Below are 19,043 nucleotides of genomic sequence, written 5' to 3' on the forward strand. Positions count from 1 at the left end.
TTTATTATTTTTTCTTCTACTCTGTGGGGCTTAACCTGCACCTTTTGTTCTAGTTTGTACACCTGAAGAGTTAGATAATTAATTTTAATTATCCACTGGTAGTATATACATTCAAGTTTCCCAGTAAGCACTACTTTAGCTGTTTGTCATATTTTCATACTATTCAGTTTAAACCATTTCTTCAAGTTTCCCTTGTAATTTGTTTTTCCACCAAAAAATATTATTGTTTTAAAATTTCCAAATATTTGGGAAACTTTCTAGTCATTGTCTCTTGTTGATGTCCACTTTAATTTCATTATAGTCCAAGATTATACACAGTGTCATTTCAACCTTTTGGAATTTGTAGTGACTTACTTAAGACCTACAATATGGTATATTTTGCTGAATGTTCCAAGGGCATTTGAAAAAAGATATAGTCTATTGGTTTTGGTTTTATTATTCTTTAAATGTCAATTTGGTTAAGTTTGTTAATGGTGCTGTTCAAAAAATTTATATCCTTACCAATCTCTTATCTGCTTGTTCTATCTGTTGCTGAGAGAGGCATGTGAATATCTCCAACTATTAAGGTCAATTTGTCTCTATCTCCTTTTGTTCTGTAAATTTTTGTTTTATATATGTTGGAGCTATCTTATATGCCTACACAGATTTATGCTTGTTGAATTGACACTTTTATCATTATGAAATATTTCTCTTTATCTATCATAATATTTCCTTTCTCAATGCATTGCTGTGTCATATGAAATAGCCACTAGTTTTCTTTTGCTTGGAATTAGCATATTTGTCTTTTTTTTTTACATCCCTTTACTACTAACTTTTTTTTGTTCTATACATAAGTGTCTCTCATAAACTGCATGTATTTGGATCTTTCTTGAAATCTGGTCAGCATGATGTTTAGTCCATCTGTATATTTAAAATTACTGTTATAGTCGGTATATCATATATTCATGATATAAAAATATTCATTTTATTCTTTTTAAAATAAATTACATTTTGTTGAAAATGACCATATTTCCATCCACTTGTTCTTCTTTTCTCTATTTTCTTTCAAACAGTTATTTCGAGTTTTTATCTACTAAATTCTGCCTCTGTAGGTCTGCTTCTATTATCTATCTTTTCTATTGATTATTGTGCACATTTTCTGTCTCTTTGTGTGTCTCTTAACTTTTTATTGTTGATATTTGTGTATCAAATAATTAAAGTGAATACGGTTTGTATTATTTTTTCTTACAAGTAGGTAGTCTGAGAGTTTGGGTATCTCAGTTGACTCAGAACTGAGCTGGGGTGGCTGGGATGTAGGTACGTTAGATCCAATCTGCCTTCATCTCTGATAGCTGTGGGGAGAGGGGTTGCTGCGGTCATGTGTTTGTTGCAGCCATTTTCTCTGATAGGACTTGCTCTCCCGATTATCATGGAACTCATGAAACTGCAAGTGATACCATGCAGCCTCTACAGCCTATTACACTGTCTGAGCACTTAGCAGTAATTCTGCAAGCCTGTGCAGCTTCTGAGAGCTTCACTGGATGTTCTTGTCTATAGTATGAGACTCTTTCTGTTTATTCCAAACCAAAGCAAATTCCTCCATGGAATGAAATGGCTACCTCTCTTAGCTCACCCTGGAAGGGATCCTTCCCAAGTACATTTTTGGTACAAAAATTTCTCTTTATTTTCTCTGCACTTTGATGTCTTTAATGTTTGGTTAATTTAACTTTTTTTGGATTTGTCCATTTGGTTTATCAAGAAATCTCAGTGAGAGTATTGTCCTGATGCTACTACCTACTAAACTGTGTACTGAAAAGAAAATACACTTATCACCTTAAGTTTTAATAGTCAGTTTAAAAAAATGTTCAAAAAGAGGACAAATCACATTTTGGTGATGGCTTGTAATTGCTACGTAATTCTTCTGCTTTATGTATTCTTTTAATTTAAAACAAGGCATATTTATTCTCTTTCTTGGATACAGTGTCATGATTTACATTAGGTTAACATACATTGATTATATTGTTTTGAAACTTTTGAGAAACCTGAGTTTCTAAAATCAGAACTTTAGTTGCCAACTTTTACCAGGAAAAGATGTAAGCCTCAACTGCTCTGCTTTGCTGAATCAAAAGGATATACTTTATTGGATGTATGACAATGGATCGGATCTTAATGTACATGAAGAGAAAGAAATAAGAATTATGTATGTATATGTAATACATATGTCATGATATATACCATATAACAATCATATTATATATAACTATATATAACATCATATTAAAAACTGGGTGGCTGATGTATATTGGGCTAGTTTAAATTATAACTGTAATGTGCATATTTTATAATTATGATGGCCATACCCTAGGTGGTTGGATTATGCAGAAATGTATTGCCAAGATCTAAGCTGGAAAAGAAGGTCCATAAGAAGGCCAGTGAGAGTACTTAGCATCACCTTATAAAGTAGCATTTGGTCAGTCAGGATCCGATGGAGATGGGGATTTTACCTACCTTCTTATAAAAGGGCAGTTACCTAGGCCATGGTTTTTTTCTTTATTGAAAAATTTGTTAAGTTGTTTATTTTTCTAATATGCCAGAAAGGTTCCAAATTGTATGCATATTGATACTTAAATAGCCTATATTCTTGCATTGAGGAATGGTCAGACTTATAAAAAGAAACAGTTGAAACATATAATCACCTAAGCTTTTCTGAATTACTTTGGGTCATACTGTAATTATTCATTATTGTACTGATACACAACTCAGCCTAAGTTGTCTAGCACCTTAGCTACACTTGTTGAGTTTTTTTTTCTGCTTTTTACACATTTTTTTGGTACATTCTTTGTTACCATGCTGCAGCTCTACATTCTTGCTGACACTTGTCTACAAGCTCTTTACACCATAAAGTCTGGCTTGTTGCCCAGGAGCAGGCATGTGATTCATGCCCAATACATGTTGAATTCAGTTGAACTTTGTGGATATTCTGCCAGCACATCTCATCATCAGCCAGGTAGTTGACAGCACAGTCCCCAAATTGTCTCATGAGGGCTGTTTTTGTCAGTTCTGATGTTCCACGGAGGAGGGGGGCATTTATTGTAGTCCATGCTTTAAAAGTACTGACCAGAAAGGGAGGAAATAATGCGGGCAACATTGCAGCTGCCTTTGAGCATTTTAAACGTATGAATTCCCCTCTCATGGGCAAAGAACAAAGCCTACTACTAAACTATTTTCTTTTCTTACAGGACTTCAGAAGGGAAATGGCATGCTTCAAAAGCATTGAGAATTGAAAATATTGCTGAACACAATCTAAATTTTGCATATAATTGCACTGTGACCAGCACAGGAGGCACAGACACCAAAAGCTTCATCTTGGTGAGAAAGGGTGAGAAAGATTTATTTTTGGAAGTTCGTGGAAACTTAGCTCATTGCTGCTGAGAGATCTCTCAAAGGTTATCACATCCTCATTTTCCACATTAGAACCCAGCTCCTGGGAAGGGAGGGGAAATCAGCCACCTTGTGTCATAGGCATTCAGTGGCAGAGCTGGTGCTCAGCTCTGCCTAGCCCCTCTGTCTCAAAGCGCCAAGCAGTGATTGAAAACACAAACTCATTCACTTGCTCTCACAGTCATATTCCACCTTAAGTGGAAATCAGGGGGCCCGAGCAGGACAGCAGTTGAAGCTTGGGCATGAAGATGCTGAGAATGAGGTTCCTGGGGAGGCCATCAGGACAGCCCCTGCACCCAGCACTGCACCCAGAGCAGCCAGAGGGGAGTTTGCAGATCTGGGTGGGGTGAGGCCAGCATATGCTCTGTGTGACTGCTGCTCCAGCCAGTCACAGCAGGGCACCAGGCACAGGGGCTTTGTGTGTGCTCATTCATTCAACAAGGAATGACTGTGCCCCCATCCTGGGTCAGACCCTGGACTTGGCAAGCAGACCATCGATAGCCCTGATCTGTGGGCTCTTAACTTTTTTCAGTGCCCAACTGATGGAGGGCCCCAGGATCGTCATCCCCTTCCTCCACCAGAGTAACACAGCCCAGGGCCTTCAGCCTAGTAGCTGCTCAGAAATGGCTGTCACTGGAGCCAGAAAGCTGTGGTTTCCAGTTGTCACTACTCATTCACTGTTCATTCCCAGGCTCCACCATCAACTCCCTGGATATGTAGGGAAAGGTCAAGATCTGCAAGAGAGAGAGAAAGGGAGAGAGACAGAGACTAACACCTTCAGAGACAGACAGAGAGAGGGAAAGACAGACACAGAGAGAGGAGAAAGAGATACATGAGACAGAGGGACAAACAGACAACTCTGAAGAGATGAAAGACAGAGATAGAGAGAGAGAGAGATGGAGACACAGAGAGACAGAGAAATGAGAGACAAGAAGAGACACATCTAGAGGAACAGAGAGAGAGGGAGATAGAAAGACAGAGACATGAAGAGATGCAGAGACAGAGAAATGAGAGTGAAACAGACAGTAATGGAGAGAGAGATACACAGCAGACACACACAGACTGGGCCTTGGCTTTGTGACAAATGGAAGGAGTGGGACAGGAAGAGCACAAAGGCTGGAAACCCCCTCCAGCTGGGCTATCCTGGTGCCCAGGGGCAGCTCCTTAGCACACATGTTTTAGAGCTGCCTCTCTACCACATGCACTCATAACAACAGCTCACATTCCATACATGATCATTACATGACAGGATCTGGCGGAGTTCCTCCCGTGATCTCATCCAGTCTTAATGACAGCTTTATAGAGGTGAAGAAACCTGCCCAAGGTCACACGGCAGGTAAAGGTATTGAAACTCTGAACTGAAATCTGTGTTCTTACCTTCCACAAGGCTTGTCGCAGGTGGTGTTCCACCCCTGTGTGTATGCCTGCACTGTGGTCCACTCACTCTTGAGGGAGCGGGGCTCAAATCTTGTTTTTGTTGGATCAATGACTGGGCAGGCTTTCCCGGGGCCTGCTCACCACCAGCCGCCTCTCCCCTCTTAGAGCAGGGCAGGAGTGTCCTATTCCTGCCCTAGACACTTCTAACCTGCCAGTTCTCCTGCTGCTGCTCTCACAAATGTAGGCTTAGGAATTGGAGCTCATAACCTACCATTACCCCGGGAAGAATTGCTTGGCAATGTGTATGTGTGTGTGTCTGCATAAAAGTGTGACACAGTTATAACTCTGCAGTCCTTTCAAAGGTACAGGAGCTCCAGACCCTGGCTCTGTCCAGAGTTCATTTATTAAGCAACATTAGCGGCTTACCTGAATCCATAGTGGAAAGACATGGAAAGATAATTTCTGAACATTGTACCAAGATGGCAAAAGTTTTAAGCATGTTTATACTTATTGACCTAGAGATGTCCCCACCATTACAATGTATTTTAAGAAAAGAATTAGAAATATGGATAAAGGTATATGCATTTTTGTATATGTATATACATATATACATGCATATATGTATATATATACACATGCAAATGTATATGCATATACATGCATGCATATACATTTATATAAATATACATGTATACATTTATATTATACATATAAAATGTACTGCAACTTTATGTATACTTACTACAAATTCCAGTCAATCTCTATTTTAGGATATTATGAATTCTAATTCTAATGACCTACAGAAATGCTCATAATATTCAGAAATAATGAGTGATTACCATATGATCTCAACTAAGTAAAAACTCTAAGAGACAGAAAGAAAACCCAGAAGGAAATATTCTATCATGTTGACACAGCCTTCACCACATTGTGGATGGTTGTTAAAAATTACTTTATTCTTTTTATTCATCTGTGTTACCTTAAACTGTCTATAATGAGCATAAATGGAATCAATCTAAAAAATGTAACTTTTTTTTTCCAAGTGGCACTTTTATACAAAGAACTTGCTAAAATTCCAAGAGGTGTGTGCTATATTAACTACTTTTTGTGTAATATTTCATTTAATCTTCCCCAAAGGAGCAGCCTTAGAAGTGAAGCAGGAACTGTTAGTATCTTTATTTTATAGATGAAGGTACTAAGGTTTAGGGGCATCCATGATTTTTCCTACAATACAAAATAATTGATGGAGCCCGGCTGCAAACCCAGACAAATGTCAATCCAGTACTCTCTCTTCTCTCAAAACTATTCACCTCTATTTATGTTCTCAACCCACTTGCTAAGATTTCTGTGAATCCCTATGTATTTCAGCTTAGTATCTCTTTGCCTGAGAAATCTGATTTCCACTGGTACGGGTAGAATACATTACTGTATAATGTTCTCACTTCAGGTCTCTAAATATCCTTGTACACATTTTTATTCTTTAACAACTTGAGTAGAATTATCACTACTCCAGACTAAAGGCAGGAATGTGGAGTCACTCAGCGGAATGTGTCAGCACTTGGCTAGGCAACTACTGTATTAAAGTTAACAGTAAAAATGGACAAGCACGTGATGATAGGCGACACTGGTAAGATTTCTTGATTATTTTCATTTCTTTTTTCTCCTTCTTTTCTAGCAGACATGGCTGATATCCCAGGCCACATCTTTACAAGAGGAATGATCGTAGCTGTTTTGACCTTGGTGGCAGTAGTGTGCCTAGTGACTATGTGCGTCATTTATAGAGTTGACTTGGTTCTATTTTATAGACATTTAATGAGAAGAGATGAAACATTAACAGGTAACACATGTAATTCTGGGATTTCTTATCTTATACTCTAAGTAAGAAATCAAATAAATAGACATTAATCTTCATCTTATTGCAATGATGTTATAGAATTAATCTGTGGGAGAAGTTTTCTCTGGGAAATATTGCTCTGCCTGTGCCATCCATAATGAATGTTGTTTGTGTCATCTTTTTTTGTGCTTACCTATGTGTTGCCCAAAATTGTCCTGATTGTCTCGTATAATGTATGTCATAGCTTCCTAAATGCCCTAGGAGATGCTTGAGCCCAGAAACTGTATATCTGAATGTCCCTGTGCACAGATCACATCGGTACCTTTATAGTATTCAATAAAGTTGCTTTAAGTTGGATTGAATTGTCCTATTGCTCATTATTTCAACCTGGCAAAGGAGGCTTAAATAATGGATGTGTCAGAACCCCGAGCTGGAAGCCAAATGATTTGGGTTCTAGATCTGCCAGTTTTTATCTGCTGCTATGTTGACCCACTAGCTCTATGCCTCAGTTTCTTTATATTTAAAGGTGACTAGAAGTCCTCAGGTTTCCAGATAATTACTAATCGAAAGGAAGTCAGTCTAATTCATTGCACTTAATTTTGTTTTTGCATGCGTGTGTTTGCAGGAAAAAAAAACTTCACATAGTTCAAAACCCAAAATGTCTATGAAATTATACAGCAGAAAGTCCCCCTTCCAGCCTGCTCCCACATCTATGATTCCCACCTTCCCCCTTCATTGCTAATGTAAATATGGATTATTATTCCACTCCTTCTTTTAAAGAGAACAAATCTTGGCTTAATATGCATACTCTTTTTAACTTTGCTCTCTTATACCTTAGACACACTTGCATGTTACTTTATAAAGAAGTCCCTCCTTTTTTCGGGCTGCACAATATTTTATTTGTGTAGAGGTACCACTGTTTATTTAGCCTCCTTTTGATAGACATTCAGCTTGCTTCCAATCTTTTGTTATTACAAAAATGCTGTCACGGACAGCTTATGTATGCAGTATGTCTCAAGGAAAAATTCCCCAAAATGGAGATTCTGGAATACAAGGGGGAGACACAACTGTTATTTTGATAGATACTGTCAGTTTATCCTGCCTACTGCCTTCAAAGGATGACAGCAATTTTTTTCCCATAACCTTACCCACAACCATTTGGAGTTGTGCCAATCTGATAGGTGAAAAGTTGTATCTAAGTGACGTTTTAATTTGCATTTCCTTTACTATGCAAGAGTATGAGCAACTTTTAATTTGCGTAAGGCTCCATTGCATTTCCTTTCTCAACACATCCATTCATATCCTTTCCCTATTGTTCCATGGGGTGAAGGCTTTAATTTGCATATTTATTTCTAGGGGTTATTTATATTTTAGGGAGTTTAGCCTATTAACTATAATACGAAATGCAAATATTACCAGGCTGTAATTTGTCTTTTGACTTTGCTTGTAGTGGTGTGCTATATAAAAGACTTTGAAAAACATACTCAGATATATCTTTTATGCTTTCTGGATTTGGGCTCATAAGTAAAATAGACTTCCTAACCTCAAGTTATACAGAAATTATATTAGTTCCTCTGAGATTTTTATAGGTTTAGTTTTCACATTTGGAACTTTAAATTGAACAACATAAAATTAGCAAGCTTGGTGAATTTAGCTTTGAGCCTGTATGTTTATGTGTGATTTTGCTATGGGGAAAGAGGAGGCTGGGAAATCTGTATTTGATATATTCTGAATGGTCTCTGTTTGCATAGACCAGTGTTTGTCTTCAAATAGACATTGACTAGCTTCTCTCTTTCTGACTTTCTGGAGGTAAGATTTCTTTTTTTCTTCTCCAGTTGTGTTTGACATAATTTCCAGGTAATTTTTTCAATTCACACTTCTTAACTATCAATATGGCAGTGCACAGAGACATTTAGAGACATGCTCTAAATCACTGTCATTAAATTGCGGTCCATGAACAAATGCAGTCCATGAAAAGGACAGAAATGAAGATTTAAGTCTGAAAATAAAAACTTTTATAGCAATTTAATACGCTGCAGTATCTAAGAAAGTGTTCGGTATTGGTTTGTGAAGGACTGGAAATGAAACTAATCAGTCAACAACAGAAAGGCAAATTTAAATTAAAACATGGCCATTTGCCATGCAAAGTTTGAGAAACTTTACTCCTTGAAGTCCTAAATATACATTTGAATTATAATTTCCTTTGTAATTTCCCTTTATGTTTGAATATAAAGAATAAAAAAATTACTATTAGCTTTCAAATTCCTTTTCTTTTGAACACTTTACTCTGTCAATTCTCAAATCCACTAAACCTTTTACTAACTGGATTTAAAGTAAATCATAATATAAATTAGCAGATTTATATTAAAAGAATTGCTTAAAATAAATTTGAAAGCAATTAATAGTTGAAAAGCTAATTTTTCATAGGTAAGAGCAAAGCCGTATTACATGTACTACAAACCCATATTTGATGAAATTGTCTTCCCAGCTTATTGCAATCTGTTACATCACAAGAAAAATATGCCTTTTAAAAACGTGTGCTCATTTGTCTTCTGTGTTAGTGTCTGTTTTGTCACTGATACAGTGACAATCCTAGTGGAAGCACTAGCTCTTACTTAACTGGTAAGTAGTTATATTTCATAGCAGTTTAAGAAAAGTATGGAGAGGACCTACTTACTGATTAATAACTGGTTTTATTTTTACCAACATTTCCTACCTTTTATGTTTATGTAAGTCTAAAATTTTTACCAAATTTTTTCATCTTTTAAAACATGCAGTTCTGCAAAGCAATTGCTTTAAATCAACAATAGGTTCTAATCCAAACCATTGAACAGAATGCTGTAGGTCAAACTGAGGAAGCTTTTACCAGAAGCAGAAAGGATCATTGGGTGAGCATAAGTGTCAGGCTGGGCTGTTGAGCATAAATGAGGTGGCACCATAAGAGATGTAGATGTGGAATGGTTTTATCCTATTAGATTTTAACAGGGGATGCAATCATATGTAGCCTGTAACTCAGCAGCAAATTCATTAATCCCGATAATATACTATGCATAAATCTTACCCCTCTCCTGTCAAAAGAATCGTCATAGGATAAAGACAGACCATTCCCCACTGCTTTCCTTCTTTCTCTACAGATCCCAATTAGCATCTGTTGCATTTTTTAGGACTGACTCAAAATTTCCTCCTTTCAGAAAGCGTGTCCATTGGGATCACTCTTTATTCTCTGGCCAGGTTATTTTGTCTGTGAGTTTTGTTAGTTTTTTGTTTGTTTGTTTGTTTATTATGCCATTTTTTCTTCTGCTAATGTGTTGCCTGTAACTTTTCTCAAGTTGTTGCATGGGTCTGCTTTGCTTTTTCAAGTAGATTGGATGAAGCTAGAAGAGAGAGTGGTACCATGTTTTAATTACCCAGTTAGGAGCATGGTCTTTGTTATTTAGGAAAAACGTTTCCTGCTGAATTTGTTCTGTTAGTCATCTGAGTACTGTTCCATGATCAAAAATTAAATGAGAGGAGACGTTATCATCAGTGAAAATCATCAATGGATCAGAAGTTTTCCTTCTGACATCTATATTCTATAATATTTAAAAATATCACAGCATGTGTTCCTATAGCATATTGTTCCATTCACCTCTAGTTTTTTCCCACATTACAGTGTAAACCACGCTGCTTCTCTCTTTACCTTCTTGGGGGTCTTTTTGAGTTAAAAGATTGGGATGGTGGTAGAATTAAGTGATACAAGTAAACCAGGGTGAGATTTGCTTTCCACTCCTGGAACGAGGACACATTTGGGCTCTTGGATTTCTAAGGAACTGAAAGATTTAAGTTCCTTTAGTGCCTGGATCTATGGCCTATATGTATCTCTGTTCCTCTATGGTGTCAAGCAGTGGGATCTTAAAGCAGTTGCTTAAAAACACATTGGCTAATTGGTTGCTTGGTTAGCATGGGAGATTTAAATATAAACAACTTTATATTTAATTTTTCTTTGTCGATTCTATACTCATTATCTATGACATTCACTTATATTTTTACTTAAACAAAATTGTTTTTACACATGAATTAAAAGTGTTAATCTTACCTCCTAGATGGAAAAATGTATGATGCTTTTGTGTCTTACCTAAAAGAATGCCAACCTGAAAATGGAGAGGAGCACACCTTTGCTGTGGAGATTTTGCCCAGAGTGTTGGAGAAACATTTTGGGTATAAGTTATGCATATTTGAAAGGGATGTAGTGCCTGGAGGAGGTAAGAGGGAATGTCAGACAGAAAAATATTTGAGATGGTTCCTTTTTAAAAAGTGAATAAGCTAGCCCTCAGATAGCTATCCCATTGTCCTTAAAAACAAATGAATAAGGTCCTTTAAGCCAGAAATAACCACGTAAGTCAACAATCGATAGTGAGAAAACAAACTACTCTGCTTCCAGTAGTCTTTTCTCTTGGGCTCTGTTCTTTGTGCTTCATGGTTCTCTGAAAATTTGGGGAAAGGGAGAGGGCATCTCCTTTTCAGAACCAGGTCCAGAGCTGGTGTTATCATGAAGCATTTATCCAGAAATGACCCATGGTAAGAATGCGTATACCGCAACAGCAGTTCCTAATTTAACATGTTATGTGTGGACTAGTTAATTCTTAATAGTAATTCTTACTAGAAATAAACACAGGTTAATTATTACTAGAAAATGCATGATTTTATTGTGTTGATATTGGTTATGAAATTTAAGTAGAAAATAGAAAAATTTAAAAGGGAAAAATAAGAGGGAAGCGGCGATCCCCATCAGGTCGTAGCTATGAAATTCAATGTTTTTTATGAATATAGGAATACAAATGGCCATAGTACATATATTAAAGCAAATTACAGTTAAAATTTCCAAAAATGAGTAACATTTTTAGATTTTCTTTGAAGTCTTCCAGAACAAACATTTAAAATCTGGTGTCAAATTATTCTGGATATTGATGCTTAAAAAAAACAAAAGTTTTATTGTCACCATCATTCATTTATTAATCTAATGTTAATTGGAAACCATCCCTATGCCGAGTTCTGAACTGGGCATCAAAGATACAGCAGTGAGAAAGAAATAGTTACATTTCTCCCCAGTATTCCAAATTAGAAGGGAAAATATTGCTAACTTACACTACTGTTTAGTAATAAACAACTTGTCAAAAAAATAGTATGCCAGATTATCAGATGCATACATTGTGGCATTTTTGAGTAGTGTTTTTTTGCATTTAAGAAGGCATATCATTACTTAGAAAGCATTTATTCTGGGCCATACATCAATTTTACCATATTTCTGTTATTTCCTAGGGGTCTTTCTTGAAAATAGATTTATTCTTAATTCATAAATAAAAATTATGTTTGAATATTCAGTTGTAAATAGGTTTGGTAAAACCTCTATTTAAGAACAGTGAGAAGTCTAGAACAGGGGTTGGCAATTTACCAGCCATGGGTTCCATCACGCTTGCAGCCACTTGAAACACAGCCACACACATTGGTTTACGCATTGCCTGCCTCTGCATTTGAGTTACAACAGCACTATTAAGTAGTTGTGACAAAGACAGTGTGATCTGCAAAACCTAACATGTTTACTATCTGGGCCTTTGTAGAAAAGTTTGCCAACCCCTGGTCTAAAATAATGGATGATTTTGTTTTGTTGTGCCTTTTCGTCTTTTAATCTTTAAATGCTGATTTTGGCATGCTCTTTTATGCTTGAGGAGAAACAGGATAGTATAATAGTTAGGAAAATGTATTCCACTTGGGTTCAGATTCTGGTTCTGCCATTTACTACTGTGTGGCTCTGGGCAGGCTACTTAACCACTCTGTGGTCTGGCTTCCTCGTCTGTTAAACGGCAGTGATAACAGCATCTTCTCTGTAGGGTATTATGATGATTAAATGAGATAATATACCAAAAACATTTAAAATAAGGTATGGTATAATAAGTGCTAAGAAGGTGTTCATTATTATTGTTACCTAAAGATGTTTTTAAAGAAGCATATAAAATTGAGGACAAATGACTTGTCTTAAAGAAAAACTTATTAATGAGGTTGAGTTAAATAATATAAAATAGTACTGTGCAAAATGACTTTTAACTCATGCTGCCCCTTTCAGTTACCTTGAATTAATATGGCATATTTTACATTTTCAGCTGTTGTTGATGAAATCCACTCACTGATAGAGAAAAGCCGAAGACTAATCATTGTCCTAAGTAAAAGTTTTATGTCTAATGAGGTCAGGTATGAACTTGAAAGTGGACTCCATGAAGCATTGGTGGAAAGAAAAATTAAAATAATCTTAATTGAATTTGCACCTGTTACTGACTTCACATTCTTGCCCCAATCACTAAAGCTTTTGAAATCTCACAGAGTTCTGAAGTGGAAGGCTAAACATTCTCTTTCTTATAACTCAAGGTTCTGGAAGAATCTTCTTTATTTAATGCCTGCAAAAACAGTCAAGTCAAGTAGAGACGAATTGGAAGTCTTGCCTGTTGTTTCAGAGCCTTAATCTTCAGAAATGCTGAATGCCAAAAAGAACTCGAGATATTCTGGGGACTGAGCATATGAACCTGATTGTTACAAAGGCTGTGACTCTAAATATTTAACTGTAAAAATCCTGCTCACCATTTGAAGATGAAACTTGTCATTAGGTTGGCGGGAATAAGACTAATGGTTGAGCTGTGGGCTGTGGCCATGTGCTCCCAGAAGACCTGGAATTCAAAAGAAATGGAGCTTTTCTTTTTCTCCCTCTTCCATAACTGGGTGCAGCTGCTTATACTTAATCCCATATTCAACAAGTGTGAAGCTGGGCATGATGCAAAATAACCTACGCCTTACAAAAATGGCGCCTCTCCAAGAGTTTTAATCCCAGTGATTAATTTAAATAAGGGGATTTTAAGTGCATGAAGAGGCATTTTCTAGGGACCAGTGGGTGACAGAGTAACTGAAATGCTGCTTTCACTCCCTAACACTGTGGATCTGGTTGTGCATGGGATGTGGGAGGAGGGGCTGGCAGGGCCTCAGCCTCAGGATGCATTTAATGTATCCCAGCCACAGTTGCAGCCAGTGGTTTTTGAAAGCCCAGTAAGGCCCTGCAACACAGAGCCTGCTTATGTGGATCTGTTTTTGGGAACTTCTTAAAAGGACCCCGAATACCTTTTTATCTTTCACAAGACACAAATTCTAATTTAGAGAATTATCTGGGCCTTTCACTTTTGATGATTTGAAACATTTGTTGATTTTGTGTGAATGTTTATATCAAAATGTTTGCCAGATTGTATTAGCCATTGAATAGCAAAAAAAAAAAAAAAAAAAAAAAAAAAAACCCGATAGTTACTTGCTTGGTTTTTAAAAGTTACATATTTAAAATGCCCCTAGCATGAAGGCAGCATGGTGTGGCAGTTAAGAGATGGGCTGTGGAGTCCATCATGAGCTCCAATCCTGAGTTTGCTGTTTACTTCTGCAACCTCTGGAACCTTATCCAATCTCTCTGTGCCTCAGTTTCCTCTTCTGTAAAATCTGAATTTATGATAATTGGACCTATCTCTCAAAGGCACTAAATGAATAAATATAAGTACTTAAAATGGTTCCTGGCACAGACTCAGCAGTCTGTCAGTGTTGCCATGACTATTTTTATCATCATTATTAATGATTACTTAGATCAATTATTTAGCAGCAGACTAACGGAAGCTACAGAGCAGGAAAGGAAGCAGATCTAGGGAGGACGGCAGTTTTGATTTGAGGATGTTTGCACACATAGAAAAGCATATTGGAGAAGCGTATCCAGAGGGCAAAAGATATTTCTCCATTGAACATCTGCCTCTTTTAACGTTGAAAGACACGTGTCTTTCTCCCTAAAGGGAGCCCAGCACTGGGAGCCTTCTTGATGATCTAAAAAATAATAGCTATCCAAGAAAATCACTGAGTGACTATGAAACCATCAATTTGGAAGCCTGGTTAGAATACACGGGAGCAACATGAATGTTCTGCTAAAGTTTAAAGCAGAGACTGTTTCAAATAGATGTGGTAGATATTACTGAAAACCAGAGAAGAGTGGAATTGTCTGTGTAAGAATTTGATTTAATGTTTGTAGTGCTTACAATTTTGTGCATCAACTGGATGACTAAAAAGGATAAAATAATTTAATAGCTCATGTTTTATGTGTGAAAACGTATTAGTGAAAATATATGATTAAAATAAATTTTATTGCTATAGCATAGTCTCTAATACCTAGAATGATTTTGCTTTTCTCTTTTATAATACTTGCTTTAAAATAATTGAAATATATTTTGTACTAAATGCATTTCAAGTTAAATGTATTAAATGTATACATTAGATGTGTGCTTTAAAATGCATATAATACTTTGAAATACATTAATTAACTATTGTTCTAATACCTTTATTTTTTAAGTGTCTTGACATATTTTTCACTTACTTTAAGATTCCAATTCCTCATTCTCTACATGGACTCCTACCTGTTGTAATAGAATACGGGCACCTATCTCTTTTTAAATGTCAAATTGCCTTGCACCTACCTTCTGCTTCACACCTTTCATCCAGGAGCAAAATAATTCCCTTCTGTTTCTCAGAAGCCACTCAATACTAAACACAGGGACTTATACATGGTAAGTCTTCACATGTCAGTTAATTAATGGGCATGTTTCAAAATTCTGGTGTAAACATCCCCAATCAGGACCAACAAATAACTTTTCTGGTACAAAACATCTTTTCTTTCCATAGTTCAGATGCCCTTAAACTGTGAAGTCTATTTTAGAGAATCAGAACAGTCACCTCTCTAGGGCATGTGAAGAAATGCCTCCTACATGATTGTCATGTCCTAGAAGCATGTACTCATTAGAGCTATATCCTCTCAAAACAGAGAGAAGCTTTAGGCCCCACATATTCCAAACCCAGGAACTTGAGGCATGGTAAGTCCAGGAACTAGACCACAGTCGCACATGAGCAGTCTGACCAGGTTGGCACAGGATGGCGTATGGCCTCCTCTTGGAGATGAGCATCTTGGATGCTGCAGGCACTTTTCTGGGGCTGACAATTTAGACTAAGAGGGCCTAGGGCAGGAACCTGCAGAGAGGAAGCAGGCTACCTAGGACTGGCTCCGAGGAGAAAAAGAGACGGAGAGGGATGTTCAGGATTCCTCATAAGCCATTAAGAAAAAATAGGCATTCAAGTTCAGTGCAGGGTGAAAGTGCACACTTGATGGAGCACCCACCCACTGCGGCCTCTGCTGAGATACAGGGAGTTAGAACCCCCTGCATCTGCTAGGAGCCCTGCCTGTGTTGATGCGAATGAGGAGCCAGTTGGGCTTGCTGGGGCTCTCAGCGAGGCATAGAAAGGAGGCAGTTGTCCAAAGTGAGGACATTAGCAAAATCAGTGCCCCAAACCAAGTCAAATTATAGCTGTAAATACTCAGAGGAATTAACTCGTCACCTTGGTCTGAAGTTCAGCTGTGAGAGAGGGGACCCGGGGTTAGCAGAAGCCATCGGTCTGAGCAGAAGCTGCTTTGAGCAGTGGGACCTTAAACAATACAAGGATCTCCAAAGAGCGGCCAAGCCACAGATCTAACAGGAAATGCATGTGTGTGTGGCATGGGCAGGACACAGGGCCCTCCAGCCCTACCTGCACGCCATGCTGATAGTCATCTCAGTCTAGGCTGGGAGCTTCAGACCAACACCTAGATTTCCGTGTGAGGCTTTTGAAAAGTTTTATCTCCTTCTGGCATATAACTCTTGGGTGCACAGACACACCTAGAGAACACCATACCTTGTTTACATGATTGCTACAATTTGATGTGTGTGTTTAATAATTAATAGTGAGGGTGTTAACTGACTTTCAAATAGTGGCTTGGGAGTCTTGGGGTTCAGTTCCTCAGAGATGCCTCAGGGACCACCCTGGATGGTGGAATGAAAAATTGGGGAACATGGGAGTTGGGCTCCTGGTTCTTCCCTTTCACCTCACTGCTCCCACCCCCTCTACATACCACAAACAGAGCCACGCTGCTTTTATCCATGTTGCATGTTGACGCCTCACATAACATTTTATTTAACAAAACAAATACCTCTGAGGGGGTCATGGTTTAGATACAATGAACGTAATTCTCTCTAGCCAGTTTAAAGAGAAATCATTACAGAATCATTTAGAGAGATGAAGAAACGGACACTCGGCTCCTCTTCTAGGGATGTCTTCCAAAGTCATACAAAAAACCTGGGCTGCTAAATAGAACTGTTGATCTTGCCACAACCAGAAAGAAATCTGTGCAACCAGGAAGCTCTTGCTCCAGCTGCCAGCCCCAGAACCAGACAGGCTGCAGTCTAAGTTGACTGAGAGCCCTCTAATGTGGAATCGTTTGTTGAGAAGGCCAATTGCTTCTGTGTGCCTGAGACCACCAGGAGCAGCAGCTTGAATGTCAGTATTAGTAGGAGGTGAGGCTGGGCACTGCCATTCAAACATCGGCAGACATGGCACTGTAGGTGTCACCTTCTGATCCAAACCTTTTGCTTTAGATACTCCTCAAGTGAACACTATTAAAATGAGAGATGAGAGAATGGCAGAGCACAGAGGTCCTTAAGTCAACGCCTTAGGCTTAGAATTTTCTCTAGAAGAACATTTGGCTCTGGACTAGAAGCCATTTTGGTCATAGGGCAACCTTGGAGAGAAACAGACTAAGGCCACTTAAGTCTGGTTGTAAGTGGTATAAAACCCAATATAATATGGGCAAATAATAACTCTAAAACACGCCTTAAAAACAATGCCCTCTATAGCAAAAGCAATTTTAGAATAATTATCTCAAATAGCCTGTGAAAATGAATGAATGAAATGGCTTTTTAGAAATATATGTAGCACAGGAATTATCTTTAAAACTTTTACAAGATTCTGTTACATTGTTTATTTCTGTTCAGTGATCATGTGCACTGTGTACAGAATGAAATTAAAAGATGAATGAAAGTGTTACTAAGATATGATTTATAACTGGTTTGCATTTTTAACAAATATACATAAAATTAAGCACTTATATGAGAGCTGTCTTCTTGGAAGTATGCACATAAGCAGATCACACATTTTCTATAATGGTTTTCTTGAATCAAACCACTTTTAAAATTCATCTTTAGAAACTCACAACCCAAGGCACAACCCAATAGCCAATACCCTTACATTTTCATTCTTTAGTAGAGTATGCATTTTCGAAATTACCAAAGTCACTTGAACTAAGCCTGATGAGTAATGTTGGTATCCAAGTTGATTTTATAAAAAATCAAAAGCAGGGTGTGATGTTAAAGTTCCGTTTGTTTTCTGCAGTGAGTGGCAAACTCGTTACTGACCTTCCAAGATGTTTCTCTTGATTTTCAGTGTTATCATATGATTATATTCAAATTGTGAAACTCAGAGAAAGTATGGCAAAGAGGGAATTCAAACTTATATTAAGCGAAGAGACAAAAAGAGAGCACTTGGCTGCTTTAACTTACATTTTAAAGTGTTTATTATGAAACATTTGAAACGTGGAGAAGTAGAAGGAAATAGGCAACAAATATTCATGTATCTACAATCCAGCCTCCAAGATTGTTAACATCTTCCCATATTGAATTTATCCCTGTCTTTTTTTTGTACTGGATTTTTTTGTTGTAGGTTTCTTGCATCATGACATTACTCTTAAATACTTCTGCATGCATTTCCAGGAAATAGATGTTTATCTACAAAATCACGATTGCCAACATTTAACAAAATTACCAGTCATTTTCTGACACTAAAATTGTCTTTCTTTGGCCATCTTGAGGTTGTTTCCTAAGTTCTTTTGATTCCACTGTAGTATTTTTGATCATTTCCTAATTTTGTTGTTGTGATTTTCTAGTATGAGAAGGTGTTCCAGACTTAACTTATTTATTTTATTTTATTTTTTGATGGAGTCTTGCTCTCTTGCCAGGCTGGAGTGCAGTGGCCTGATCTTGGCTTACTGCAACCTCCACCTCCCAGGTTCAAGCAATTCTCCTGCCTCAGCCTCCCGAGTAGCTGGTATTACAGGTGCATGCACCATGCCCAGTGAATTTTGTATTTTTAGTGGAGGTGAAGTTTCACCATGTTGACCAGAATGATCTTGATCTCTTGATCTCCTGATCCACCCTCTTCAGGCTCCTAAAGTGCTGGGATTACAGCTTGAGCCATGTGCCCAGTCAACTTGTTTTCTTAGTCCCAGACAAAGCCATTTCTCTAAGGAGCCATGGTTCCTTTCAGTGAGAAATTGTTTTTAGAGACCATAATTTGGGTCTAACATTTGCACACCTTAACTGAGTTCATCAATGTTTCTAGGCTTTCTAAGTAGATATAAAAAGGAAATACATATACATCTATAAAATGAATTATGAATCAATACTGAGAAGTCCAATTTAAATTTAGGACCACAAATTTTACTTGGCCT

General features: G+C 37.5%; 1 protein-coding gene across 6 annotated transcripts in view; it reads left to right on the forward strand.

Moving 5' to 3' along the window:
* The window catches only part of IL18R1 (interleukin 18 receptor 1), a 40,115-nt gene extending 25,104 nt beyond the window's left edge, over positions 1 to 15,011 (forward strand). For 5 of the 6 annotated variants that reach the window (XM_064371417.1, XM_064371419.1, XM_064371416.1 and 2 more), the window contains 5 exons: positions 2,065 to 2,179; positions 3,219 to 3,358; positions 6,473 to 6,634; positions 10,714 to 10,872; positions 12,769 to 15,011. In XM_064371417.1, coding sequence (XP_064227487.1) covers positions 2,065 to 2,179; positions 3,219 to 3,358; positions 6,473 to 6,634; positions 10,714 to 10,872; positions 12,769 to 13,124 — 932 coding nt within the window. In that variant the 3' untranslated portion in view covers positions 13,125 to 15,011. The remainder of the gene's footprint in view (positions 1 to 2,064; positions 2,180 to 3,218; positions 3,359 to 6,472; positions 6,635 to 10,713; positions 10,873 to 12,768) is intronic. The other variant, XM_064371418.1, reaches the window with a different exon arrangement.
* The last annotated feature ends 4,032 nt before the right edge of the window (positions 15,012 to 19,043 follow it).

This window comes from Aotus nancymaae, unplaced genomic scaffold, assembly GCF_030222135.1.
Source record: "Aotus nancymaae isolate 86718 unplaced genomic scaffold, 86718_ANA_hifiasm-v0.15.2.pri h1tg000131l, whole genome shotgun sequence".
NCBI lineage: Eukaryota > Metazoa > Chordata > Mammalia > Primates > Aotidae > Aotus > Aotus nancymaae.